This window comes from Chrysemys picta, chromosome 12 (assembly GCF_011386835.1).
Source record: "Chrysemys picta bellii isolate R12L10 chromosome 12, ASM1138683v2, whole genome shotgun sequence".
Taxonomy (NCBI): Eukaryota; Metazoa; Chordata; order Testudines; family Emydidae; genus Chrysemys; species Chrysemys picta.
The window spans coordinates 42781428-42805046 of record NC_088802.1 but is presented as its reverse complement, the minus strand read 5'-3'; the positions used below and the strand labels follow the sequence as shown (position 1 = coordinate 42805046).

The window sequence follows — 23619 nt, the reverse complement described above, 5'->3', positions numbered from 1 at the left end:
AACAAAAGGTCTTGTAGCATGCCTTAGAGGTGAACGAATGTGTCCTCTGACCAACCAACAACAGAAGCAGATTCCAGAGCCCTGGGACTTTACCCCATAGAATACCCTACCTCCCTCCCCTCCCCCAGAGTGCAAATCTGGGTTGACACGGCCACAGAGAATGGCGTTTAGGGAACGAAATGGCTTCAAAGGCAGGCAAGACCCAAATCAAATAGGCTCATTTATTGTCAAGACTAAGATAAATTGTAAGTATATCATGTCTGAGGGAAGGCATAGCTGCCAGATCAGGGTAGAACTTCAATCCAGAAGCAGATTTGTTTGAGTGAAAATCTGAATATTTTGATGTCTGAGTACATTCTGCTGTCGCCGTATGTCTTACTCATCAGTGGCCTTTTGGCAGGCATATATTCCAACCAATGGTGTAATAGTCCAGCTAGTGATGTGTTAATGAACTAGGCAAATAATTATTTTTGGTGTCCCTTTCCCAAAGACAAGAGGGTGTCTATCACATGACATCCCTGCGTCCATCCCCTGTCTCTTCTGCTGTCTCACTTCCATGCTGGAGTGAGGAGCTTGTCTCCTGTAGGGTATGTCTACATTGCAATTAGACATCCACGGCTGGCCCATGCCAGCTGACTTGGGTTTGGGCTAAAGTGCTGTTTAATTGCCGAGTATTGACTCTGTGCATCTGAAGAAGTGAGTTTTTACCCACGAAAGCTTATGCCCAAATAAATCTGTTAGTCTTTAAGGTGCCACCAGACTCCTTGTTGTTTTTGTAAATACAGACTAACACGGCTACCCCCCGATACTTAATTGCCGAGTAGACGTTCAGCCAGTCCTCTGGCACTCTCCCACCACACGGAGTGCTAGAGCCTGGGCTCCAGCCCAAATGTCTACACTGCAATTAACAGCCCCTTAACCCAAGTCAGCTGATATAGGCCATCTGTGAGTTTTTAATTGCAGTGTAGACATGCCCCTAGGTTGCTAGCTTCTTCCTGCAGCCTAGTGCTCCTGGAGGTGGAGTCCTGAAGGACAGAGTCTTCTGGCTGGCCCCGCGTTGCCACTGCCTGTGTTCTTGGGATAGTTTGAAAGCACTGGTAACTTCTGGCCATGTGGCTGCTTGTGGTAGAAATGCTCTCAGAATTGATACTGTAGGTGGTTGCCTATCCAGCCTATGTCTGAAGCTCCCTCTGGATAATGCTTGAGGCTGGATGCATTTCAGAATATTGGACATCAGCTTCCTCCAACTTCTGTTAAGATTTCAAGCTTTAGATTTTTGCTCCCAACAGGCTTAATTTACTGCATTTGTTCTTCAATAGACATGTAAGCAATGACTGTAAGCTTCTCTCCCGATGGAGTTTCTCCCTTGCACCCATGAGAAACCTCAGTGTTTTGCTGTAGCTTCCCTAGTTTAATTGTTGATTGATTACAGTGTGATTCAGGGTTTGTATTTCCCTGAGGCATAAATATAAATATTGGTTTTGTGTGTGGGAGTAGGTCAAGTACAGTCATCTGCCCACTTAGTTTTTCCTTCCAGGGGCTACCTGGCAGTAGATTGGGGGAGCATATAGCATTGTGTCCTTAGGCACAGGTAATAGTGTAATACATTAAATTGAACAAGCTGCTTGCCCTCTGACATTCTAAAGTGTCATTGTTGCTAGTGACTTTGCTTTGTAGGTTTTCATCCTTGTTACCTAGGCTCTAAGCTTAGACTAAATAGAAATGGTAATTAACTACCCGTTCTTTATCCTTTGGCATGCTCGGTTAGTGTATTTGTGTGTTAATGACTAAGTACGGAGTGTGTTCAATTTAATTTTTTCCCCAAACTTGCAGTAAGATTTGTGACAGCTTTTGGAATGCATTTCACATGGTATAGGGCAGGTGCCCTGCAACAGCCATTAGGTAGCTCAATGGGAATCTATATTCCTGAGTGCTGTTTCATACTGTGCCACTGACTTCCTGTGTGATATTGAACAAGTCCTGTAACCACTCTGCTTCCAGTTCCCCATCTGTAATTGGGTTAATAATACTTCACTTCTGTTTGATGTGGCTTAGGCCTGGTCTGTATTTAAAACTTAGGTAGTCGACACTGATACAGCGCTCAGTGCTGTGAAAAATCCACACCCGGAGCGCCATAGCTATGCTGATCTAGCCCCTTGTGTAGACACAGGCTGTGTCTACACTGCCACTTTCAGGACTAAAACTTCAGTCGTTCAGGGGTGTGAAAACACCCCCCCCCTGAGCAACAAAAGTTTTAGTGCTGAAAAGCGCCAGTATAGACAGTGCTTTATCGCCGGGAGCCACACTCCCGGTGATAAAAACTACCACCCTTCATTCGGGGTGGTTATTTTTTATCGACGGGAGAGCTCTCCCCCGGTGATAAAGCGTGACTACACTGCCCCTGTCACAGCGCTGTCGCGGCCACACTGTAACACTGTGGGCAGTGTAGACACAGCTAGGTAAAGAGAAGAAAGCTCCCTTCCACCTTGCTATCTTTCCTACAATGAGGTGAAAAATCCCTTCTGTTGCTGTAGTCTGCGTCTATATTATGAGGTTACAGCGGCCTAACTACAGTGCCATAGATATGTGGCTGTAGCATCATAGTGTAGACATGGCCATAATGTTTGTAAAGCAGTTAGAGATTCTCTGAAGCTGTGTGTGTGTGTGTGTGTGTGTACTAGTGTTACTAGAGTAGAGCCCTTAAAGTAAATTTCTCAGATTAGATTTCTGAAGTAGATAACAGTACAAAAAGCTTTATACTCATATGAAAGATAGCATGTGTGGCGAGGGGAGAATGAGTGAAATACCAATAACTAAAAACCCTTGAATTGTGACCCAGCCACTGATAACCTTACCCTCTGTAAAAAGAACAGGAGTACTTGTGGCACCTTAGAGACTAACAGATTTATTAGAGCATAAGCTTTCGTGGACTACAGCCCACTTCTTCGGATGCATATATCTTACCCTCTGTGTAGCCAACTGAGAACGCTTCAGCCAATAGGAATGCGATGACTGACGGAGTCCAGGATGAGGCTAGGTGTCAGAGGCAGGATGTTTGGTGAAATGCCCTGGGCTGTTGAACTTCTTGCTTCTGGAGATCAGGATACGCACATCTCACCTTTTACTTTTCAATGTAAGGCTGACCTCTTTGTAGATCAGCTTTTCCCTCTCCCTACAAAAGACTACAGGTGATGTCTCCCACCTTCCTACATCTTACACGGCATGATTCCTAGAAACTCAGTCTTGCCAAAGAAGGAGCAAAGATGGTCCATATATATATATATAGAGTGATTTTTTTTCTCAATCTTTGCAGATTGCCGAGATATTATGGTGATAGGCTTTTTAGACATACCTAGATAGAATGATGTACTTGATCTTCAGAATATTTACAAGATTCCTTCAGCCATGTTGTATGCAGTGTTGTAGCCATGTTGGTCCAAGGAGATTAGAGAGACAAGATGGGTGAGGCAGTAATTTTTATTGGCCCAACTTCTCTTGTTGAGAGACAAGCTTTCGAGCTTACAGAGCTCTTATTCGAGTCTGAGAAATCTTCTCTGTGGGTGTCACAGATAAATGCAAGATGGAACTGATTGTTTGGCATAAGTAGTTAACACACATTTCAAGAGACCATTCAAAGTGAAATGGCCTGTTAACATCTTTCCAGCCATAGTGGGAAAATGGGGAAGAGAAAAGGGGGGGGGGGGGCACTAAATGGATTACAGATTTTGGTAACAAACCATAAATCCAGTGTCTGGTCTGTCCATGATTTTTATTATCTAGCCAAAGCTATGAATGTAAGCTCCTGGGTTCATCTTTTGAAAGTGTTGTGCGGGTTTTCTTTGAGGATGAGCACTGTGAGGTCAGATATTTTGTGATCGCTTTGTGAAAAGTGATTTGGTGTTTTTGTCTTTTATTATTTTTTTGAGAGTTCATTTGAGGACATGATTGTTTGGTTTCATCCATCTTGTTGTTGGGGCATTTAGTGAATTGGATGAGGTATGCCATATGTTGTGATAGGCATGTGTAGGACCCATGGATCATGAAAAATGTGGTGTGAGGGGGGTGCTGACCATTGTAGCATTGGAGATATGTCTAGAGGTTTTGCATCTGTTCTGGCAGGATCTGGTGTTGCTTTTAGTTTGTGTGTCTTGGTCCGTGGGGAGCTTGCTTCTGATGATGAGCTTGGAGAGGTTTTGGAGGTGTTTGAAGGCAGATAAGTGGGATCAGGAAAGATTTCTTTCAGGGTTTTGTCCCCATTGAGTATGGGATGTAATTATTTGATGTACCCTGTATGGATTGCACGGTTGTGTGTGTGTGTGTGTGTGTGTGTGTGTGTATGTATGTATGAGGATTTAAGTCATCAGCAAGTAGTTAGAATTTTCTTCTACATCTTTTCTTTTGGTGCTGCTGTGGTAATAAGGAGCCTTTGTAATGTCCTTCTCAATAGACCCACCATATTTCTGGCCTAAAAACATTATTACAACATGACTCTCAAGATACCATACCTTCCTTCCTTTCCTCGAGTCACCCATTTTATTGGGAGAGTGTACCAAGAGCTCTGCATCACGTCCAATAAATTTCTCTTCATAACATACTTTTCAAATGAAAATGCTTTTCTGTACTAGAGCATTTTGAAACCTCATGTATTCCAGTGTTACCATAACATAGAGGGTACAAAGAAACCTTAATACATGAGGTTTGGACAGAATTTCTGGACTCAGAAGGATTTGACAGTCTTTAGTAGTTTGTAGCACTGTGCTGTGGTAGTGTATGAACTTGCATGATTGACTTGAACATTTTTCCTTTACATTTCAAGGTTGCCTGGGAAACCCATCTTGGAAGCTTCAAACCTAGTGGGGTGTGTGTGTGTGTGTGGTAGGAGGCTAGAGGATAGAGCACTGCCTGCTGTTGCATTTAATGACTGATTGGTAGGTTATACTTTTGACTGTTTAACTTCTGCAGAATCATAGAAGTTAAAGTAGACTTGGATGGGAGAACCTGTCGAATCCTTCAGTCCTTCTTCTTGCTAGTGCAGAATTGTTCTTTACAAGACACTTCTAAGCATGTTGTCCAATTGTTTAAAAAAAAAAAAACCTCCCAAGTGATGGTTCTCCACCACTTGAGTTTTCCTTGCAGTCTAATAGATTTCACTTCCAGTAAAGTTTTCCTGATATTCAGCCTAAACTGTCCCTCCTTTGACTTAGGCCTGGTCTACGCTGGGGGGGTGGGGAATCGATCTAAGTTAAGCAACTTCAGCTACATGAATAATGTAGCTGAAGTCGATGTACTTAAACCTACTCACCACAATGTCTTCACTGTGGTGAGTCGTCTGCTGCCGCTCCCCCGTTGACTCCGCCTGCGCCTCTCGTGGGGTGGAGTACAGGAGTTGATGGGAGAGCACTGGGGGATCGAAGACACGATAAATCGATCCCTGCTGGATCGATTGCTACCCGCCAATCCGGCAGGTAGTGTAGACATCCACTAACCACTACTGGATTAAATATCTCGTTCTTGGAAGGTGTCTGGAAAAATCCCTGCCTTGTGTCAAAGACTTGTAGGCTAGAGTGGCATCTCTGAGATCTCGAAGCTCTTTACATTCTGCACCTGTTCCTTTATTCAGACCTCTCGGCTGCTTTGTAATACTGCAGAAGAGTGGGCAGTATCTCACTTGGCAACCAGTTGTTGCTGTAGCAGCTTGGATAAAAATAGATGGTTTTTAAAAAAAATAAAAATATTTAATTTTTTTAATTTAAATTAAATAGGTTTATTTTAAAAAATAAATTCATTTGAAACTATGACAATGTATGTTAAGGCCTAAATTTATTCTAATCTATGATCTACTAGTTCTAAAATCTTGAAGGACATTGTTTCTCGTCACCATCAGTTCATTTCACTAACTACAGGTAATGCTTCCGTTGTTTAATAAATCAGTTTTAAATGCAAAACATGTTTTGATAAACTTTTATGTATTCAGCACATTTAAAGTAGTTTTATTTACTTAATTAACCAACTTTGAAATGCTGTGGGGTTTCTGGCATTTTTAATTGGATTTGAATTCCCATCCAAATAGAGCTTGACACAAGGCACAGGTCAAAAAATTAATCATCTAGTAAATAAAAAATGCATTATTCACCATTTTCTAACATCATAAAATGTAAAAATTAAGAATCTGAATAAATGTAAATTAAGCTATATGATTGCTTAAATAAATGGGTAGACATACAATATATCTTCCTGGTTTGCAATAAGAAGCCCCACGTTTAGTGTAAAGGCTATATTTAGTTGCAATTCCATCATGGTTTTTATGGTTAATTCTCAATAATTGATAACTATTCTTTTGTACAAGAAGTACAAATGCAAAACACAATTAAAATCAGTGATCAAGGTTTCCTGCTTACTGATTTAATTCATTATTAAAATTTGTTATTTAAATTGCTTTGATTTAAATCAGTCCACCCTGAACTTAGACGGTAACAGTGCCAGTGATGACAACCTGAGTTTTAGAATACAGCAAGGGCTTGTATCACCAAATTATATTGATTCTTTTTCCATGCTAAAAAGTGGGAAATGGTATGCTTAAGCTCAGTTACCATTTCGCACTTGACCACCTCTAGCAGATTTTATTATCTGCCCCTGGAGAGTTGCACTCCCTTAAACACAGTAACCTTAAACATTAGTAGCTGAGTGCAGCTCTCTTGCCCTCTAATGTTAAGAGATTCTTTTAGAGATAGAGTAGCTTTCCATGACATTTGGTGTGCTGACTTGGCATTCATATACCAGTAGTCCAAAGCTCCGTAAAGACAGAACGGATGCTCACAACAGCATGTGAATTAAGTGGGTAAGCATTGTAGAGAAACTAAGGCCTTGGCTACACTGGCGCTGTACAGCACTGCAACTTGCTGCGCTCAAGGGTGTGAAAACGCCCCCCCAACCCCCCGCGAGTGCAGCGCTGTAAAGCGCCAGTGTGATGAGAGCCTGCAGCGCTGCACGCTCTCTCACAGTGCTGCAAGCTACTCCCCTCAGAGAGGTGGAGTGCATACAGTGCTGCGACTACACTCGTGCTTCACAGCGCTGCCGCGGCAGTGCTGTGAATTCCCGAGTGTAGCCAAGGCCTGACAGACAGAAAGGTGAAGTGACTTGCCCAAGGTCACATCAAGTCAATGGCAGAATTGGGAATAGAATTTACACCTCCTAACTTGCAGTTTGGTTCTCTTTTCTTCTGGGCATGCTCGCTCTCTCTCTCTAGGAGAATATTACCTATAATGGTCTATCTTCTCTTTGAAATTCCCCTCCCAATAAACCACCCACTAGTCTATCTCAGGAGTCATTCAACCAGGTTTAAACTCCTTTTTAAAGGGGGCTACACACACCATCTGATTCTCTGGAATTTTGAGATGCATAGAACTGTCATTAGATGCTGGAACTTGTAGAAGAAATCAGCACCTTTATTACAGTGGCGATCATGAAAACCTGGTCTCAGGCATATCTACCGTAACTCTTACACCGTTGTTCCTGTTCATGCAGTGGCATAGGTGGGGCATGTTTGCATTAGCCTTTCTTCCTGAACATCCCAGCACTTCTACCACAATTGTGAACAATAGCAGAACTGCTAGTGTAGACTGGCTGTTGTCATCTAACCTTGCTGAGAGAAAGTCTACTGTAGCATTCCCACTGTTGCGACCACTGGCAGCGCTGTATTGGTCCTAGGAATACTGGGAAACTTTCCGTACTGTAGAGAAAGTCTAGTACAGATGAGGCCTTGTTGGCAGTTGCTGCAATAAGAGTAGTAAATCCTTGTGGTGTAAACAAAGCTTGGCTGGGGAGAAGAAGGGCTTGCTGTTGCTTATCCTTTTTAACAAGAACAATGCCTTACTGTTAGATGCATAGATAGAAATCTCACATGGGAGGATCCCTTTTGGGGAAGGGTAAGAGAAGGGAGAGAACAACAAGCAGGAGACCCGAAGCCTTGAAATCGCTAAATAGTCTTGATATGCCCTAGAGCATCTTTGAATTATTTACCAAGCTTTGAACTGTTGTCAAGGGGAGAAGTTGGAAGGGCGACTTAACCTGGACAAAGGCTGTTTGGGAAGAGTACTCTCTCTCCCCTGTTCTACACCCCATCCTGTGTGCTCTGAGTAGGGTGACCAGATGTCCCGATTTTATAGGGACAGTCCCGATTTTTGGGTCTTTTTCTTACATAGGCTCCTATTACCCCCCATCCCCTGTCCCGATTTTTCACACTTGCTGTCTGGTCACCCTAGCTCTGAGTAAACACGCATGTAAGTTGCATATGAACATTCTGGCTGCTTCGCTTAAGTATCAGCCTGTTTTGAACCATGTGGCATATGTGCCTGTTGTGAATTTTTGGCATCTAAAAGTCTGTGTTTGATGCTAATAGCTGTCTGAGTGTCTGTATTGAGTGGAAACAGGATCCTCTCACAGCTTGGACTCGCCCTGCCATACTGTGTGAGCAATGAAGAGTAATAGGCTTGTGGCTGAGTCTAATTGAACGCAGCGGAGGAGGGCATCTCATAATATTTGTCTGAGCATAGAGCCAGGGACGCTAAAGGAGCTAGCTTTAAGTGGCCCATTATGAGCCTGGCTGCAAGGTGGTTTGTCTGTCACATGTTATGTTTCAACTTGTTCCCAGTCAAGATGGACTGGAATCTGGGGTATTGTTACCTGCAGATGGACTGACCTCAGATTCTCTTCAGCTGAGAGGCAGACTTTAGCCAGAGAAGATGTAGTGCTGCTAATGAGCGCGTAGCTTCTGGTAAGAGGCTGATCTTGCATTTTCTTGTAGGCTTTAATGCCCTGCAAAATACAACAGCATCAACTCCACACAAAGCAGACATGGCTTCAGAGGCTCCACCCTGGCTACTAGTGGCCACTGCTACTGCCTCATGCTGTCTGCAGTGAAGGGTATTTGTGTCTATGTTCTATAATTGCAGAGCACATGGGGCTGCAGTTTTTTGTAAGACATCAGAGAAGGGCATTTGCGAGAGAAATTGGGCTGGCAAAAAGGAAATGTGCACCTGTGAGACAAGATGATACAGATTATGTGGAATCGTCATTCTTTTTGGCAAATCTCCTTTGACTGCAGCATGCATCAGTTTACATGGTGATGTACCTTGGTGCCAGTTGCTATTAGATTCCTTGAGGCCAACTATTATTAAGTTTCCTTAGTTGGTTTAACAGGTCAGTGTGGGCTGGATTGTGAATGCTACCTCTCTTGGCATAAGCATGTATAAGCAGCATGTGTTAGATGCAATTAATCATTCCTAAACTTTGTTACAGGACATGGGCAGCTGTATTTATCTATCCTTTCAAAAGAGCCCCCTCTTTCCTTTGCCTTCTTGCCTTTGTTTACTGTGAGTATTTGTCTGTGCTGCCTTGTTGGCACATGGAAGTCTCCTTTCCCCATACTTGTAAAACCAGTTACTTTGAACTAGTTACTTGAAGTTTCTGTGTGGGTTTTCCTGGTTTCACAGGCCCAGGATATTGATTGCCAAAGACACACCCTTTCCCATTTTTACTTTCCCTGTCAGGCTAAGGCCAAAGTTACTGCATATGGGTGTGATACTCTTTCCTTGCATAGCACAACAGGTTGTCACTTCTACAGCAGCTTCTCACTTCTTCAATGTGCCTCAGGTGGCATGTGACCAGGATTCATCACCGAATTTGGTCCGATGTTTGGATCATTAGCTTCTCTGTCTTGGGTACTGAAAAGGAGTGCAAGGTGAACGCTGATCCATGGTGAGAGCCATGTACTGAGATGTTTGACTCTTCTCTGAGAATTGTATCATGCAAACCTGATGAAAGGATTTGTTACATGGGCTCTAATCTTAGATTTATTTGGTGTAGGTTTTCAGATCACCTTGCAGAGACTTTGTTTTTTAAATGTGTTCCTGTTTTTTGGCTACGCTCCTCTCCCCTTTTATTTTGATATTCCCTGCTGTCAAGGTTTCTGTGTCAGACAGCTAGGCACCATTTCTTCACACCTGCTAGTGCTCTGATGGCTTTCGTTTCCACCCAAATCATGCAAATATACCAAGCAGCTCAGGTTTACTCTCCCTTCTCTGTCAGTGGGGAATGGATAGGGAAGAAAGCATGCAGGAATGACAATTAGAAAGCTGTATGCTGTGTAGTTGTAGCTGTGTTGGTCACAGGATGTTAGAGATAAGATGTGTGAGGTAATATCTTTTATTGGCTCGACTTCCTGTTGGGGTGAGAGACAAGCTTTCGAGCCACACAGAGCTCTTCTTCAGGTCTAAGAAAGGTGCTCCCAGTGTCACAGCAAAATGCAAGGTGGAACAGATTGTTTTGCATAAGTAGTTAGCTCATATTGTAAGAGACCATTCAAGGAAAGCTGATGATTAGGTGGCACCTGCTGGTATCTCTAGATACTGGGGGAGCGAGGAGATCATGGTGGGTTCCTTTCTTTTTGTTTGTGCACCTGAAAATGTACTGTGTGCTTGGTTAGAGATGTTGCAGGCTAAGCTCTGGGATTGTTCTGGGGCTAATTGCTATAAGCCTGACTTTCAGAAGTGCTGAGCACTCATAACTCCACTGAAGTCAGTAGAAAGGAGGTGCAGTGCTTGGCATCTCTGAAAACCAGACCAAATATTGCTGTAATAGTAATGATGCTCTGAGTTATTCATGGACTATCTCAGCCTGCTCTAAGCTCCTGTCAGAATCTTACTGATACATCTGCCTGATCCATCCCTTTGCTCCCTCCTTCCTTAACCAGTCCAAATGGTGCTCCACCCAAACCGACCTTCCACATGCTAGTAACACTGAAGTATCCTAGCCCCTAGTGGCAAGTGTAGGCGCAAACCCAGGACTGTACATTGGGATTACACCTTGATATCTGACATGCAGAAAAGACAGAGCTGTTCGCTCACCAGAACTTGCTGATTTTGTCAGTTTGGTACTTTGTTTGCTGTTTAAATTTACACTTCTGCTGGCCTTGCTGGGAGCTATAATAAAATCCCTGCAGGAATGATTGACTGATTTATGGCCTTTGGTTGATGACCTCATTATTGACAAGAATGCAGAGATGGATTCCCACTTGTTTGTATAGAAGTGGGATAATAGAAGCACCAAGAGGCTGCAAAGGTTTTCTGCTCCTTCTCAGAGCTCATTGTGGGTGGACAGTGCTTTCAATTACCTGTCCAGGCCAGATATTTGAGTCAAATGTCCCAGGCCCCAGGTAGTCTGGGGCAGAGAGATAAAAAATAACTCTTCTTCCTGGCAAGTTCTGACACTCATTTTAAACATTCTGGAAACTATCGCACTATAAATTCCCACCTTGCTCCACATATGTACACACCCCTTCCTTGGGAAAAGTCCACACCCTAGGTCTGAATCTTCAAGTTCTGCCCATTCGCCGTACTCCTTTCTGTCCTGGGGAGTGACATAAGGTGCTATTTTCCTGCACTGGGTGAATACTAGACTCCATATCCTGCTGTCCCAAGTGTTATTGCTGGTATGCTAGGGCAGGGCTTTTTATTTCTGCATTGAGTGCTCTGAGTGGATCATAAAGTTTTGGTGAAGTGGTAGAATTACAAGGTACAGAGAACTATACTCTCTTGTAGCACTGCACTGAGGGACAGGTGCACTATTCTCTTTCCCCCTTCCCCCTTAGTAGAGGATTAAGCTTGATGTTTTACAAAAACAGGCTAATAATTAACATAACTACATTCCAGGCAACACCAGCTCCTTATGCTATACCCATAATGCCAGCCTAAAATGTTTACTTTCCCCTCCTCAGCTCAGTAGCCATAGGGTTATCTGGGGTAAAAACTGATACTAGTCTATGCTGCCACCAACTCTGGAAGTTAGGTGGCTTTTTGAGCTGGTTTCTTTAAACATTTATCTGACTGTGGTAGTATCCTTTTGCGTTCCTTCACTTGTCATCTTTCTTGGACAAGGTCAGGTGAAGAGATTTAAAAAAAAAAATGGCAAAATGTAAACTGCATTGTTTGTTTTTTAAAAGCCACAGGGATTCTAGAATTGAGCAGCATGAAAAAGGGATTATGCAAACCAAATCCTACTATCTGGGAAAATGTGCTGCAGTGGTGTTGAGTTTTAGTCCGTGTTAACTCCCCATATAGCTGTGCTGTCTCGTCCTGGCCTGCTGAATTCCGTGTTACTTGCTGAAACAAAATAAAGGACCCAATTCAGATTAATTTTTTACACTCTAAAATCCCACTTGTTTAAACATGGTTTTGCTTTTTTACTAGGTTTCTGGTGCCAGGTGGTTAAAGAGGGAAAATGAGAAGGTTTTTGAGACACGGACATGATCCCGTAAGAGAGAGGCTCAAGCGTGACCTTTTCCAGTTTAACAAGGTATGGTGGGCTCTTCAAATGAGCTTTAAGGGAAACCAGCATGAAAGAGAAAATCTGTCCATTGTCACTGAAGGGAGAGGAGGGAAGGTTCATTCAGGTATGTATGGAAAAGCAGCTACAACAGAGGTGGATTGCCCTCATATTTGGTAAATCAAAGCTGGGTTTTTTTGCAGTCCCTCTGATACAAACATGTTTGTATGTGTGCATGTCTTAAGTTCACAGGCCATTCGTGGGTTTTGAGATACCACATTCTTAGTTTTAGGTGTGTGTGGTTCACGAGAAAACAGATTACTAACATTTTCTCTTTGAAATAATCTCCTCACTCCCTCAGTGTGACTATAGTCCTGCTGTGACTAATACATAGGACTTTCACAGTGTTTTGTGTCTTTAAAGTGCTACACATGTTCTCACAACACCTCTATGAAGAAAGTAAATATTATTCCCGTTGTACCAATGGTGTGGCCTGCGAAAGGACTGAGACAGAGAAGCTGTGACTTGGCTGAAGCCACTGAGGGTGTCTCAGAGCCACGATTAGATTTTAGGAGTCCTGTTCTCAGGCCATACTTCAGTTGGTTAATGCAGAAGTGAGTACATGGGATTCAAATGGGGGAGGCTACAAAGGCAGCTTTTGTGGCAAATATGATTGTGCTGTTGTCCTGCCAGTTCTGAATTCATACATCCAGGTTTTTGTGAGGGTTCCATTCTCTGCAAACAGGGAACAGCTGTGTCTGAGCACTGGTATCCACCCAGCACTTGGAGAGTTCAGTTTAGTTAGGGAACAGCGGCAGCGCTGTGAAGCGCAAGTGTAGTTGCGCCGCCAGCGCTGCGAGAGCTCTCTCTGTTTCAGAGAAGCAAACTTTAGATATAATGGAGACCGCCATAAGACTGGCGGGTCCTAAAAAGTCAGACTAAGGCCTTGGCTACACTCGGGACTTCACAGTGCTGCCGCGGCAGCGCTGTGAAGCACGAGTGTAGTCGCGCCGCCAGCGCTGCGAGAGAGCTCTCGCAGGGGAAGGTTCATTCAGGTATGTATGCACTCCACCTCTCTGAGGGGAATAGCTGTATGTACTCCACCTCTCTGAGGGGAATAGCTGTATGCACTCCACCTCTCTGAGGGGAATAGCTTGCAGCGCTGCAGGCTCTGATTACACTGGCGCTTTACAGCGCTGTACTCGCTGCGCTCAGGGGCACTTAAGTTCCTGTTCTTTAGCACTTCCATGAATTTATTCTTCAAAAGTCCTCAAATATAATGCTGGATAAGAACTGGTCTGGGAAGGGACTAGTAACCGCTCAGATTCTTTATCTAATTTCAGTTGGGAGTCTATAGTATCTAATCAATGCAGTCAGGTTGTATCTCTTATGTCTGTTAATCATATTTAAGTACTACACGTGTTGCTTGTGAGGGCTAATAGTGTATAACACAAAATCTGGTTACAGGACACAAGCTATTCCCATGATAGTTCTTATTGCGCGTTCTTATATAAAGGTTAAACACGAATCGATTTTGTACATCTAAATTCATAGTGCTACTTATATTAGTGGGATATGCTGATGCAGTAACTACAAGTAAGGCTATGTCGACACAGCAGCTGGGAGGGTGCTTCCCGGTGCAGGTAGACAGACATGCACTAGCTCTGCCTCAACTAACATGCTAAAAATAGTGTCACTTTGGTGGCATGGGCTAGCTGCCTGAGTACAATCCTGCCCATGCATGTCTGCTTATCAGTGCTGAGAAGCACCCTCCCCAGCTGCTGTGTAGACCTGGCTGCTCTAACAGATTGTACTACAAAAATAAACAGGAGCACTCCAGTGAATAAAAAGAGAACAATTTCTTCTCTTGGGGCTGAGATGTATCCTCCTTCTTCCCTGATACAGAGCTTGTCATTCTATCAGTATGGGCACAAGTTAGTCCTCAGTTTGTCTAACTTCTCTCCATGCAGGGATGTATGTGCAGTACATCAAAAGTTTAGTGTAACTACTGACTGATTAGTGTAAGGGAAAAAATTGAGAGGGCAGTAGACAGTATATTTTGGTGACAAAAATATAATGCCCATATAATCTGGGGCACTGTCTGTTCCTATTTTGCTGAGATTAGTATATCAACTGGAAACCCTACATTTTTGATGGGCGAGAACAAATTTCTGGGATGTTTCCTTGTACAGCATTTAATTGTTGAGCTGTCCCAGTATCCTCTGATGCAGAAACCAGGCAAATAGACATGGTCCCAGAAAGTATGATCTTCCCATAAGCACTGGAAAGGAAGAATCATTTGAGGAAAAGTGATCTCCACACCTACAGTGTTGTGGTCCTCCAATTAAAATAGTGCTATATATTCTGGGATGCTTTTTCTTCCCTTAAAATTTGTCTTGTGTAGCCCAGTCATCGTTTGAATCCTCCCAGCTAGACTGCTACGAGAGAGCCCTATTTCATTTGGTGGGATTATTGGACTGTGGCTTTGTGTACTGGTCAATATGAATGATTACAGCTATGGAGAATTTTTTTTTTAAACATTAGCTTTGTCTCCTTCTCCATCCCAGTTTAGTTATATCTCCCTATTGAGGGATTTTTCTCATTTTAGACCTGTATCTAACTGCATCACTCATGGACCTGGCTGCTGCTTGCTCTTTGTTCAATATTGGATGTAAAATTCAGTAGTTCTGATGTTGGTAATTAGCAGTAAATCACTATACCTACATACTCAAGTAATGAATTGGCTATGAGGGTGTAATCCCATTGAAATCAGTGGAGTTGCATCTGCTTATGCCAGCAATGAATGGGGCTACTTTAAGGACATGCCTCCTGCTTAACTTGATGTAATTGTTCAACTGGGATTTTAAGCACTTTAAAGGCTTATGTCTCCCAGCTTGGTTCTCTCACCTCCTTCCTTTTCTGTCTGCACTCTAGAGTTTACCTGTTGTCAGAAATTGAACAACCCAGATAATTTTGAAGGACTGACCTGTGCAGCCAGGCTAGCTTTCCAGCCTCTCTCCTATTAAACTCTTGTAACAACATGTGCTCTTTAAATAATTGCCTTCTCACATTCTGTGTGGATGACTTGGCTTTGCATACCTCTCTATGTATGACCAAGAACTACCTGTACTTGTATATACCTGTTGCAATAATCTGTTTTTAGCTCAATAGGTAGCACAGAGTGAAAGGTTTGTGTACTTGACAATCTGCTTTTTAAAAAAAGTTCATCCTGCTTTTAGCATAATATCTGATACATTTGGCTCAGTCCAAATCCAAGACAAAACATGTTCAGACTGGCACTGTCTGATTAGATGATAGGTAACACATAGGTGAACCAGCCTGTCCTGCAGCTGAGTTGCAAACTGGGTTATAGTAGAAAAGAGATTACCTCACCCACCTTTTCTTACCACATTGGAAGCATTCCGTTTAATTTATGGCAGAGATGTGCGCTGCATTTTTCCTTCTCTTCCCACCTCTTGCTAAGTGGTGTGATGGATGGTTGATTTTTAACTCGCTGAATAAGGAACTATGTCAAATAGATTTAACACCCACCGGCCTCATTGTTGTCTTCAAAGGGAGTATTTAACAAAGATGCAGTTCCTTTATTTTGCATTGTCATAAAATGTCTAAATAGGACTGCAGGGGAGGGAAAGGAGGAGGAACAGCTATGGACCCAGTTCAGACAGCTTCAGTTTGGATTGAATGAGCTGTTTGCCCATTTCTTTCTTGCAGCAAATATAGCTAATGTGAAACACCTCTGTTCACGAATGCTGCTGACACCAGGCTTCCTTTTGCCCTGAACTTGAAACTGGTTTTTGCACTTTTAGGAAAATGAAAATGAAACCTCCTGGCTCACCTAAAAGAAACAAAAAGGTCCCTTTTTGAGAAGGGGGATGGCATTGCTGTCACACCAGTACTTTATATGCACCACTAAAAGGCTCTATTGTACTCTCTCATCCTCCCTTCCCCCACTAGAGGTTCACCTGCTGAACAGGTTGAAGTACAGGCTGCTGCTTCCATCAGCCAGATATGAATGAGGGAAAACAGGGACAGCCAAACAGCTGCTGCCTTAGTTCTGACTTCACTGTACTATTTGCAAGGAGAAAGAAATCCTCAGAGAGATCTTGATTAATCAATGGAGAGAAATCTGTATGCAAAGTCACACCCCAGTTCCAAAGCTGAACACAGCAACAAACCTGCCACAATGTACTTCCTGCCGTCTTGCCTACACTAGAAACAACAAACAAACCTGGAAATGCACACCCCACACCAGTCATCAATGATGCGTATTCAAATAACTTCATTTTATCCATTTTCCCCTCCTTTGTCTGTACATTGTCACATTTAAATTGCAGGCGCCTTATCTTGCGTTTGTAAAGCAACAGGCACACCTGCAGTGCTGTAAAAATAAACCCATTAAACTGCAGCTAACTGTTTTGCACTTGTTGTGGGCAGGATATTCCCATATCCTTGATGTGCATTAGGATTTTTATATATGCAGCTGGGGGAGGGGAAGACACATGAACTGCATTTCCACTTTTTATGATCAGTGGCAAGCAAGTGTCTATCTTCCATCCATTTCTTTGCCCTTGGGCCTTGAGCTCTATTAAGTGGAACATATTTAGAAACCGAACAGGAAGAATGTGCTGGTAGAATCCTCATCGTTTTATTTCTTGTATCAGGAAAATTTGGGAACAAAGACAACAAAGCTTGTCACTGCTGTTTAAATGAACAGCATCTAAATGGTCGTCTTTACAACCTCTTTTACAGCACAAAAATTACTTGTGTTGTATGTAGCACAGATGGAAAAGAGGTGAATTGATTTTAGAGGTCATGGAATCCAGAACAGCATAGCTGTATCTATTACTTTTATTGCAAGGTTGAAATGAACCCATGTGATAAATTGTCATTCTAGACAAGATGTAGATATCGGTTTTACCAACAATTGGAATCATTTCTGTGCCTGATGCCAGATTATACTTATCCTAAAGTTACAGAAATCCAGGGATAATGCGTTTGTGGTACCTAGTGCTGTTTTAATATGGTAGAATACCACTGAGATGAATCAGCTTGCCTTCTACCTCCATAAATGTGGGTTCACATGTGACTTATATCAGTTGTACCATAAACGTTATTAGCTTAGAGTTGTGGTTGAATGTTACTGAACTCAAGGTTTCCACTGAAGACACCTTCACCGTAAGTGGTATTAAATGGAATAACTGTTTCTCTTGAATCACACTTATTTAAAAATAAAACTCACACAGTCCCATTACTGAACAGAATCAGTAAACTGAGGCCTTGTATACACTATGGGGGGAGATCGATCTAAGTTATGCAACTTCAGCTATATGAATAATGTAGCTGAAGTTGACATAGATCTACTTACCGCGGGGTCCACAGTATGCGATGTGGACTGGAGACGCTCTCCCGTCGACTCCCCTTGCGCTTCTCGTTCAGGTGGAGTACAGGAGTCAATGAGAGCGATATGCAGTGGATTTAGCAGGTCTTCACTAGACCCGCTAAATCGACTGCCAATGCATTGATCACTGCGTGTCGAACCCTGGTTCGTGTAGACAAGGCCTTAGTAATTGGGGGGAAATGGGAGAATATTTGTATATTGTTTCAAGGTATAGATTTAAATGAAAACTTAAGAAATATTACAGCCCCGAGATGCCACATTTCAAGTGATAAGGATTCAAACTATCTTAAGCAGAAAGGAGTATTTGTCCTCAGATAATACTGAGCACCTGTGTAACTCATTGTACTGTACAGTACTTTATGTACAGGATCAATCCACTTTAGGATGGAGCAATGCTTCCTTTCTTTCCTACTGGTATTGGATTAACCAAATCAGGTAATTGAGGGTTGGTAGAAAGTGTTGCAAGGACTCATATCAGTGGTCCTTTATTCCAGATTTATTCCCCATGGTTACTCTATGAAGCTAGTCCTGTATCAGGCGCCGCTAAGGCCTTTGCTGCCAAACTTGCTCCTTGTGCTGTTGCCCACATTCCTCTCTGAAGGACATGTTTGGATTCCAGGCCATTTGCTACCTAATCTTCAGTACATTTAAAAAAGAAGAAAAAAAAACACTTGAAATGTTTTGCCCTTCCCTATGGCTCATGGTACCTTTTTTGAACTCTTGATCACCTCACAAACAGAGGAAACTGACTGTACACAGAATAAACGAATGGGAGAGCTCTTCAGTTTGAGATGGTGCTTCTAGCACTAAGGCCCCATCTACTAGAAAAGGTTTGTGTGTATACTATACCAGCAAGAATGCTAAAGGAAATGCTGTTTATACCAGCAAGAATGCTTTTGCTGGTATAGCTTATGCCAGTTCCCTTACCTCAGAAAGGACCTTTTTTGCCAGTATGATTGCATGTTCACTAGATCTTTTACCAGAGCAGCTATATCTGTTAGGGGTGGGATTCCCCTCCCCCCACATTCCTAACTGACCTAGGTATGCTGGCACAATTTCTAAATGTGGAACTAAGTAAAGGGGCATTCCATTTGTTCTCTGACTTGTCCTGTGGTCTGTTTAGAAATGACTTCCTCTCTGGAAGCGCACAATCTACAACTCTCTTCAGATCTAATTGTAGTTACTATCTTAAGACCACATAATGTTCAGATATCCAGGGTTTGGGCCAACTGTACAACTGGCACTTCTGAAGACTAGAATCTGAGCTGTTTCCAAATCGCAGTAGTGCCATAGTTGTTGACTGCACTCTTAAGACACTGTTTACTATGTAAAGTATTTACATAGGTGTTTGTATTCAGTAAACTTCTAACCTACGTAGGTAGGTAGTACATATCCACTCCAAATTGTGTGTCTTGGTCTAAGCATGTATTATATGGCAGTCACTAAAACCAAACAAGCTGCTTTTTGTGCTCTTATCCGCTAGAGTCATGAACATCTCTTAATAATCAGTAATAGAGCCTCTCTGAGCTAGTTTGATATGGCTTGATAGGTCCCTAGATACTGTGAATAAAACCCAGTGTCCCCTGCTATGTTTGGGAATTGGATACCATATTCACCAGTTTTTCCAACTGCCCTGTGGGACGTTGCCTTCTTGGCTGGTACGTTGAGTCCATTCTGGGCACTTGCCATAAGGCTGCTAGCAGGAATTGATATACAAGCTATACATAAGAGCGTAAGTGGTGAGTTATATGAGCCCGTGGTGCCTGTTCTCCACCAATATTCAGGAATGTGGGCCCAGCTCCACCAATGTTTGGGCTTATATTTTCAGAGCCATCCTGCCCATAGAATAGACCAGGGCAACTACCCTGGGCCCCATACTTTGGGGGGCTCCACACTTCAGGGGGACGCGGGGTCCAGGGTGGCCTAGGGGGATAGCAGCGGCCTGGCGCTGGCAGCAGCAGCGACCTGGCCCTGCTCCGCCCACGCCCCACCTCTTCCCGGCCCTGCTGAGTCCCCTCCCCCATTCCACTGGTTCCTTGTTGTGGAATATTCCTTTGCCATTTCTGTGGTAGTGAAAGTTGCAGTATTTCAGTGTTTATGCATCTGTACTGAATAACAAGCGGATCTTGGTAAGTCAATTTGACGGTTATTGACCGAGACAACCAAACTTCTTCTGTGGGAGCATCTTTTGACTTAAAACATTATCCTTGAACATGCTATATTTGAAACAACTAAACCATATTTAATTTCTGGCTTCTGCCCGTGTATGATGCACAATGCCAATGAAACTACATGTCCTTGAGGTGTGTTTTGTTTTCTCCAGACTGTAGAACATGGATTTCCCCACCAGCCCAGTGCATTGGGATATAGCCCCTCTCTCCATCTTATGGCTATTGGGACCAGATCAGGAGCCATCAAACTGTATCCTTTCTACACGTGTGATTCACAACTTGCAGTGTCAGGTTGGATTCTTAAATTGTCTGGAGCATTATCTGACAAACAAAGGAAAGAACTTCACTCAGTAACCTTTTGTTTGAGCTCTAGCACTACTTTTAGAGAGATGGTTAATTACTCTTGCTTAATTTTGCACCTTATTTCTAGTCTGTAGTGGAATATATGATCTTCAAAAATAAGCAAAGTACATGGAATACGCCTAATGAATCTAGTCTTCCATTATCCAGTTTGATATGTAGTTTTGTTCATATAATGCATTTCACACATTTGTATGCATTTAACACATTTGTATGCATTATATGGAAGCAGTAAAAGGGGGTGAAGTGATCCAATTCCTTTTAGAGAGACAAGATGGGTGAGGTAATATATTTTATTGGACCAACTTCTATTGGCGAGAGAGACAAGCTTTTGAGCTTATACAGAGTTTGTCTTCAGGTCAGACCTGAAGACAAGCTCTGTGTAAGTTCAAAAGTTTCTCTCTCACCAATGGAAGTTGGCCCAATAAAAGATATTGCCTCGCCCACCTTGCCTCTCTCATATCCTGAGACCAACATGGCTACAATAACACTGCGTACAACAAATTCCTTTACCAAGTAAGATCGTATGTGGAGGATCAGAATAGATGAGCATAATGATGCTTTCTGGCCTTAAAAGCTAATTGTCCCTTATTATAAAGGCCAAGGCTATCTTAATACTGTAAAGTGGGGGAGGGAGATTATATTTTATTCAATACCATCTCAAAGGTTGAAGTTTAAGCCATAAAGACATTCTGCTTCCTGGATTAGTCTTCATCCAGGACCGTAAAGTCCCCCAATATTGGGCCGGAAGTAAAACATTTGAAGGCGGTTGTTTGTCCAGTCCCGGGATAGCGTGTATTGTGTATACACAAAGGCATTGAGAGGTGGTTCCCATGACACAAGGCCAGCTGAGTTTGGGATGAAAGAGGCGTGTCACTCCAACCCAGAAAGGAAAAGTTAGAGCTGTCTATGCTTGCTTAATCATTTCCAGCACTGTTTGTGTTCAGAGAGGCTGAGCTCTGCAGGAAGGCGTTAGCCATCTGTCTCCTGGTTACAGATTGGTTAAGCAGGGATTGAAGTGTGTGGGGAAACCACTAATAACCTTTGGAGAAAGCAGGGTCCAGCCACCCTTTCTGCATCTCCCCCAAACTACCAAGTAAAAACTCCTGTACATGCTTTCCATTGTTGTGTGCACACTAAACTCGAACTAGGCATGTATGGATTCAAAGGAGTCTATGATCACCACTGACTCCACTTGGTTTCTAACTAAATCTCATCTCATTTGCTAGCATCTACTCCTCAAGTGATTGTAACTGTAGGTGATCTTTAATTCTGTTGATCCTCAACAAACGTTTCAGATATGGAGCTCCTGGGGTGGAGTTTATGGGTTTACATGAAGAAAACAATACCGTCATGCAGATACACTTTATTCCCGGCCAGGTGAGTGGAATTCATATACCTCAGTTAGAGTGAGTGTGTGTGTGTGTGTGTGCGCGCGCGCTCACCTCCAGGCCCTGAGTTCTAGAATTCCTTTGGGCTGTGTAATGTCTGTGTTCTAGAAATGCTGGGTCTGTGACAGGCCTCCCCAGTGTTGTTCATTGTGCTGTAAATAGCACCCATTGTTGTGAAGATGTTAGTCCTAAAAATAGAGAGAGCAGCACCTTTTAATTGAGCTCAGAAAGCACCCATGATAGTGGCAACAGGATTAGGATAGTTGCTGTTGCAAGAGGCTTCCTTTTGTATTGCATCCTGCATTTCTGTAGTGGGATCATACCCATTTTCCTCTGTGCTGTGCAGTGCTCGCCAGATGAAACAGCAGCTGCTTGGTTCAGCAGGTTTCATCATTCTTTGGCCTGACGTGCTTTGGCTAACCTAGCCCCTTTTAAGCTTCCTTCCTTAGCTCTTATATAGTGTGGCTTCACCACTAACTAAAAATGGGAAGATAAAATTCCCCAGATGCCTGTTGGCTTTCTAACTGCCCTCGCCCTCCTCCTCCTCCTCCTCTTCTTCCCCCCCCCCCACCTGACTAACTAGCAGACCAGCCTCTTTACTGTCTGACTCACCCATTTGGGGAGAGCAGTGTTGTATTATGAGAGGGTGTGAATTCTCTAGATAGTAAACCACTCAAAACTTAATGGTATAAACTGAAACTCCCATGGGGAGTATTACATGGTTGTACCAGGTGTGGCTTCAGCAGGCAAAATGCTTCATTTGAATGTACAACTGGCAGGGTTGGGCTCATAAAAGGACTCTGTGGCACCACCCTTGAGAAGGAAGTTGGACGCAGAGAATGCAAGATGAGTTGTGAAGTGGAATACACCAGCAACTCCCAAAGCAGGGGTGTGGAGGGGTGTGTGCCCACTTCAGCAAACCATGAAGGATGTAAATACTGTGTGCTAGCTACAACATAGCTCTCTGAAATAGGTATCAGAGTGTGGGACTTCCCAATTGATGAAAGTGCAGCTAATATTGCATCCTTCAAGGATCAAGCCCTCATCCCTCCCTACTGGTATATTGGATACAGAAGCAGGCAATAAATGCTTTTAAGCCTGCAGGCCATTCTGTGTAGTCCCCAAGTCCTTTTCTGCCTGAATCAGCAGAATTCTCCTGAATACAACTGTATAAGCCTGCCACTCTGTGTGACTGGGTCCTGAATCCTGCATTAACTGAGATAATCACTGAACAGCAGTGGTTTATTGCTTGACTTAGTGTACTGCTTTTAAATAGGTTGCTTTCTTTATGATCATGTCTCTTGATTTTAGTGCCAGCTGGTGACACTGCTGGATGATAACAGCTTGCATCTCTGGAGCCTGAAGCAGCGTAGTGGGGCATCTGAGCTGCAGGAGGAACAACGCTTCACACTACGAGGGCCTCCTGGGTAATGTGCTCTAATATTGGTCTCTCTCTTCTTCCTGTGCCACCCACACAGGAGCTTATGAAATGCACTCTGACATGGCTTAGTTCACAGTGCCCTGACTTAAGGCCCAGTCCACTTTCTACTTAAGTCAATAGGGGTGTTTCCATTGATGCCAACAGGGTTTGAATGAGGCCTCATCTGAATACAAAGGTGTACCAATTTAAAGGTTTACTTTTAAAATACATTTAGTTAAATCTGTGCAACTCTGTGTACTCTCTTAAATCAATTTAAACCTGACATATCTGTTGAGCTTACCCCTGTAACTAGTCTTGCATCAATAAGTGTGTCCATGGATTTAACTAAATCATTTAAACCACAGTTTAAAATATCCCAATATTTCTAGTTAATTTTTTTCCAGTCTCTGGACAACTTATTTCTTTCTGCTTCTTTGGGTAGTTACTATTAGGGGGGAAACTCATCTAACACACACAGCTCTCTATCAATGCATTTCTGGATTATTTTTAGGTTTATTTTAAAACTCGTGTTCTGCT

At 42.9% G+C, this 23619-nt stretch overlaps 1 protein-coding gene across 8 annotated transcripts in view; it reads left to right on the top strand.

Moving 5' to 3' along the window:
• Nucleotides 1-23619, top strand: part of LLGL2 (LLGL scribble cell polarity complex component 2) — a 50949-nt gene that overhangs the window by 880 nt on the left and 26450 nt on the right. For 4 of the 8 annotated variants that reach the window (XM_005297490.4, XM_065563454.1, XM_065563450.1 and 1 more), the window contains exons 2-5: nt 12246-12351; nt 20064-20161; nt 21570-21651; nt 22974-23089. In XM_005297490.4, the coding sequence (XP_005297547.2) occupies nt 12277-12351; nt 20064-20161; nt 21570-21651; nt 22974-23089 (371 nt within the window). In that variant the 5' untranslated portion in view covers nt 12246-12276. Of the gene's footprint in view, nt 1-1075; nt 1098-11831; nt 11934-12245; nt 12352-20063; nt 20203-21500; nt 21652-22973; nt 23090-23619 lie in introns of those variants that run through there. The other 4 variants (XM_065563453.1, XM_042841116.2, XM_065563452.1 and 1 more) reach the window with 4 other exon arrangements.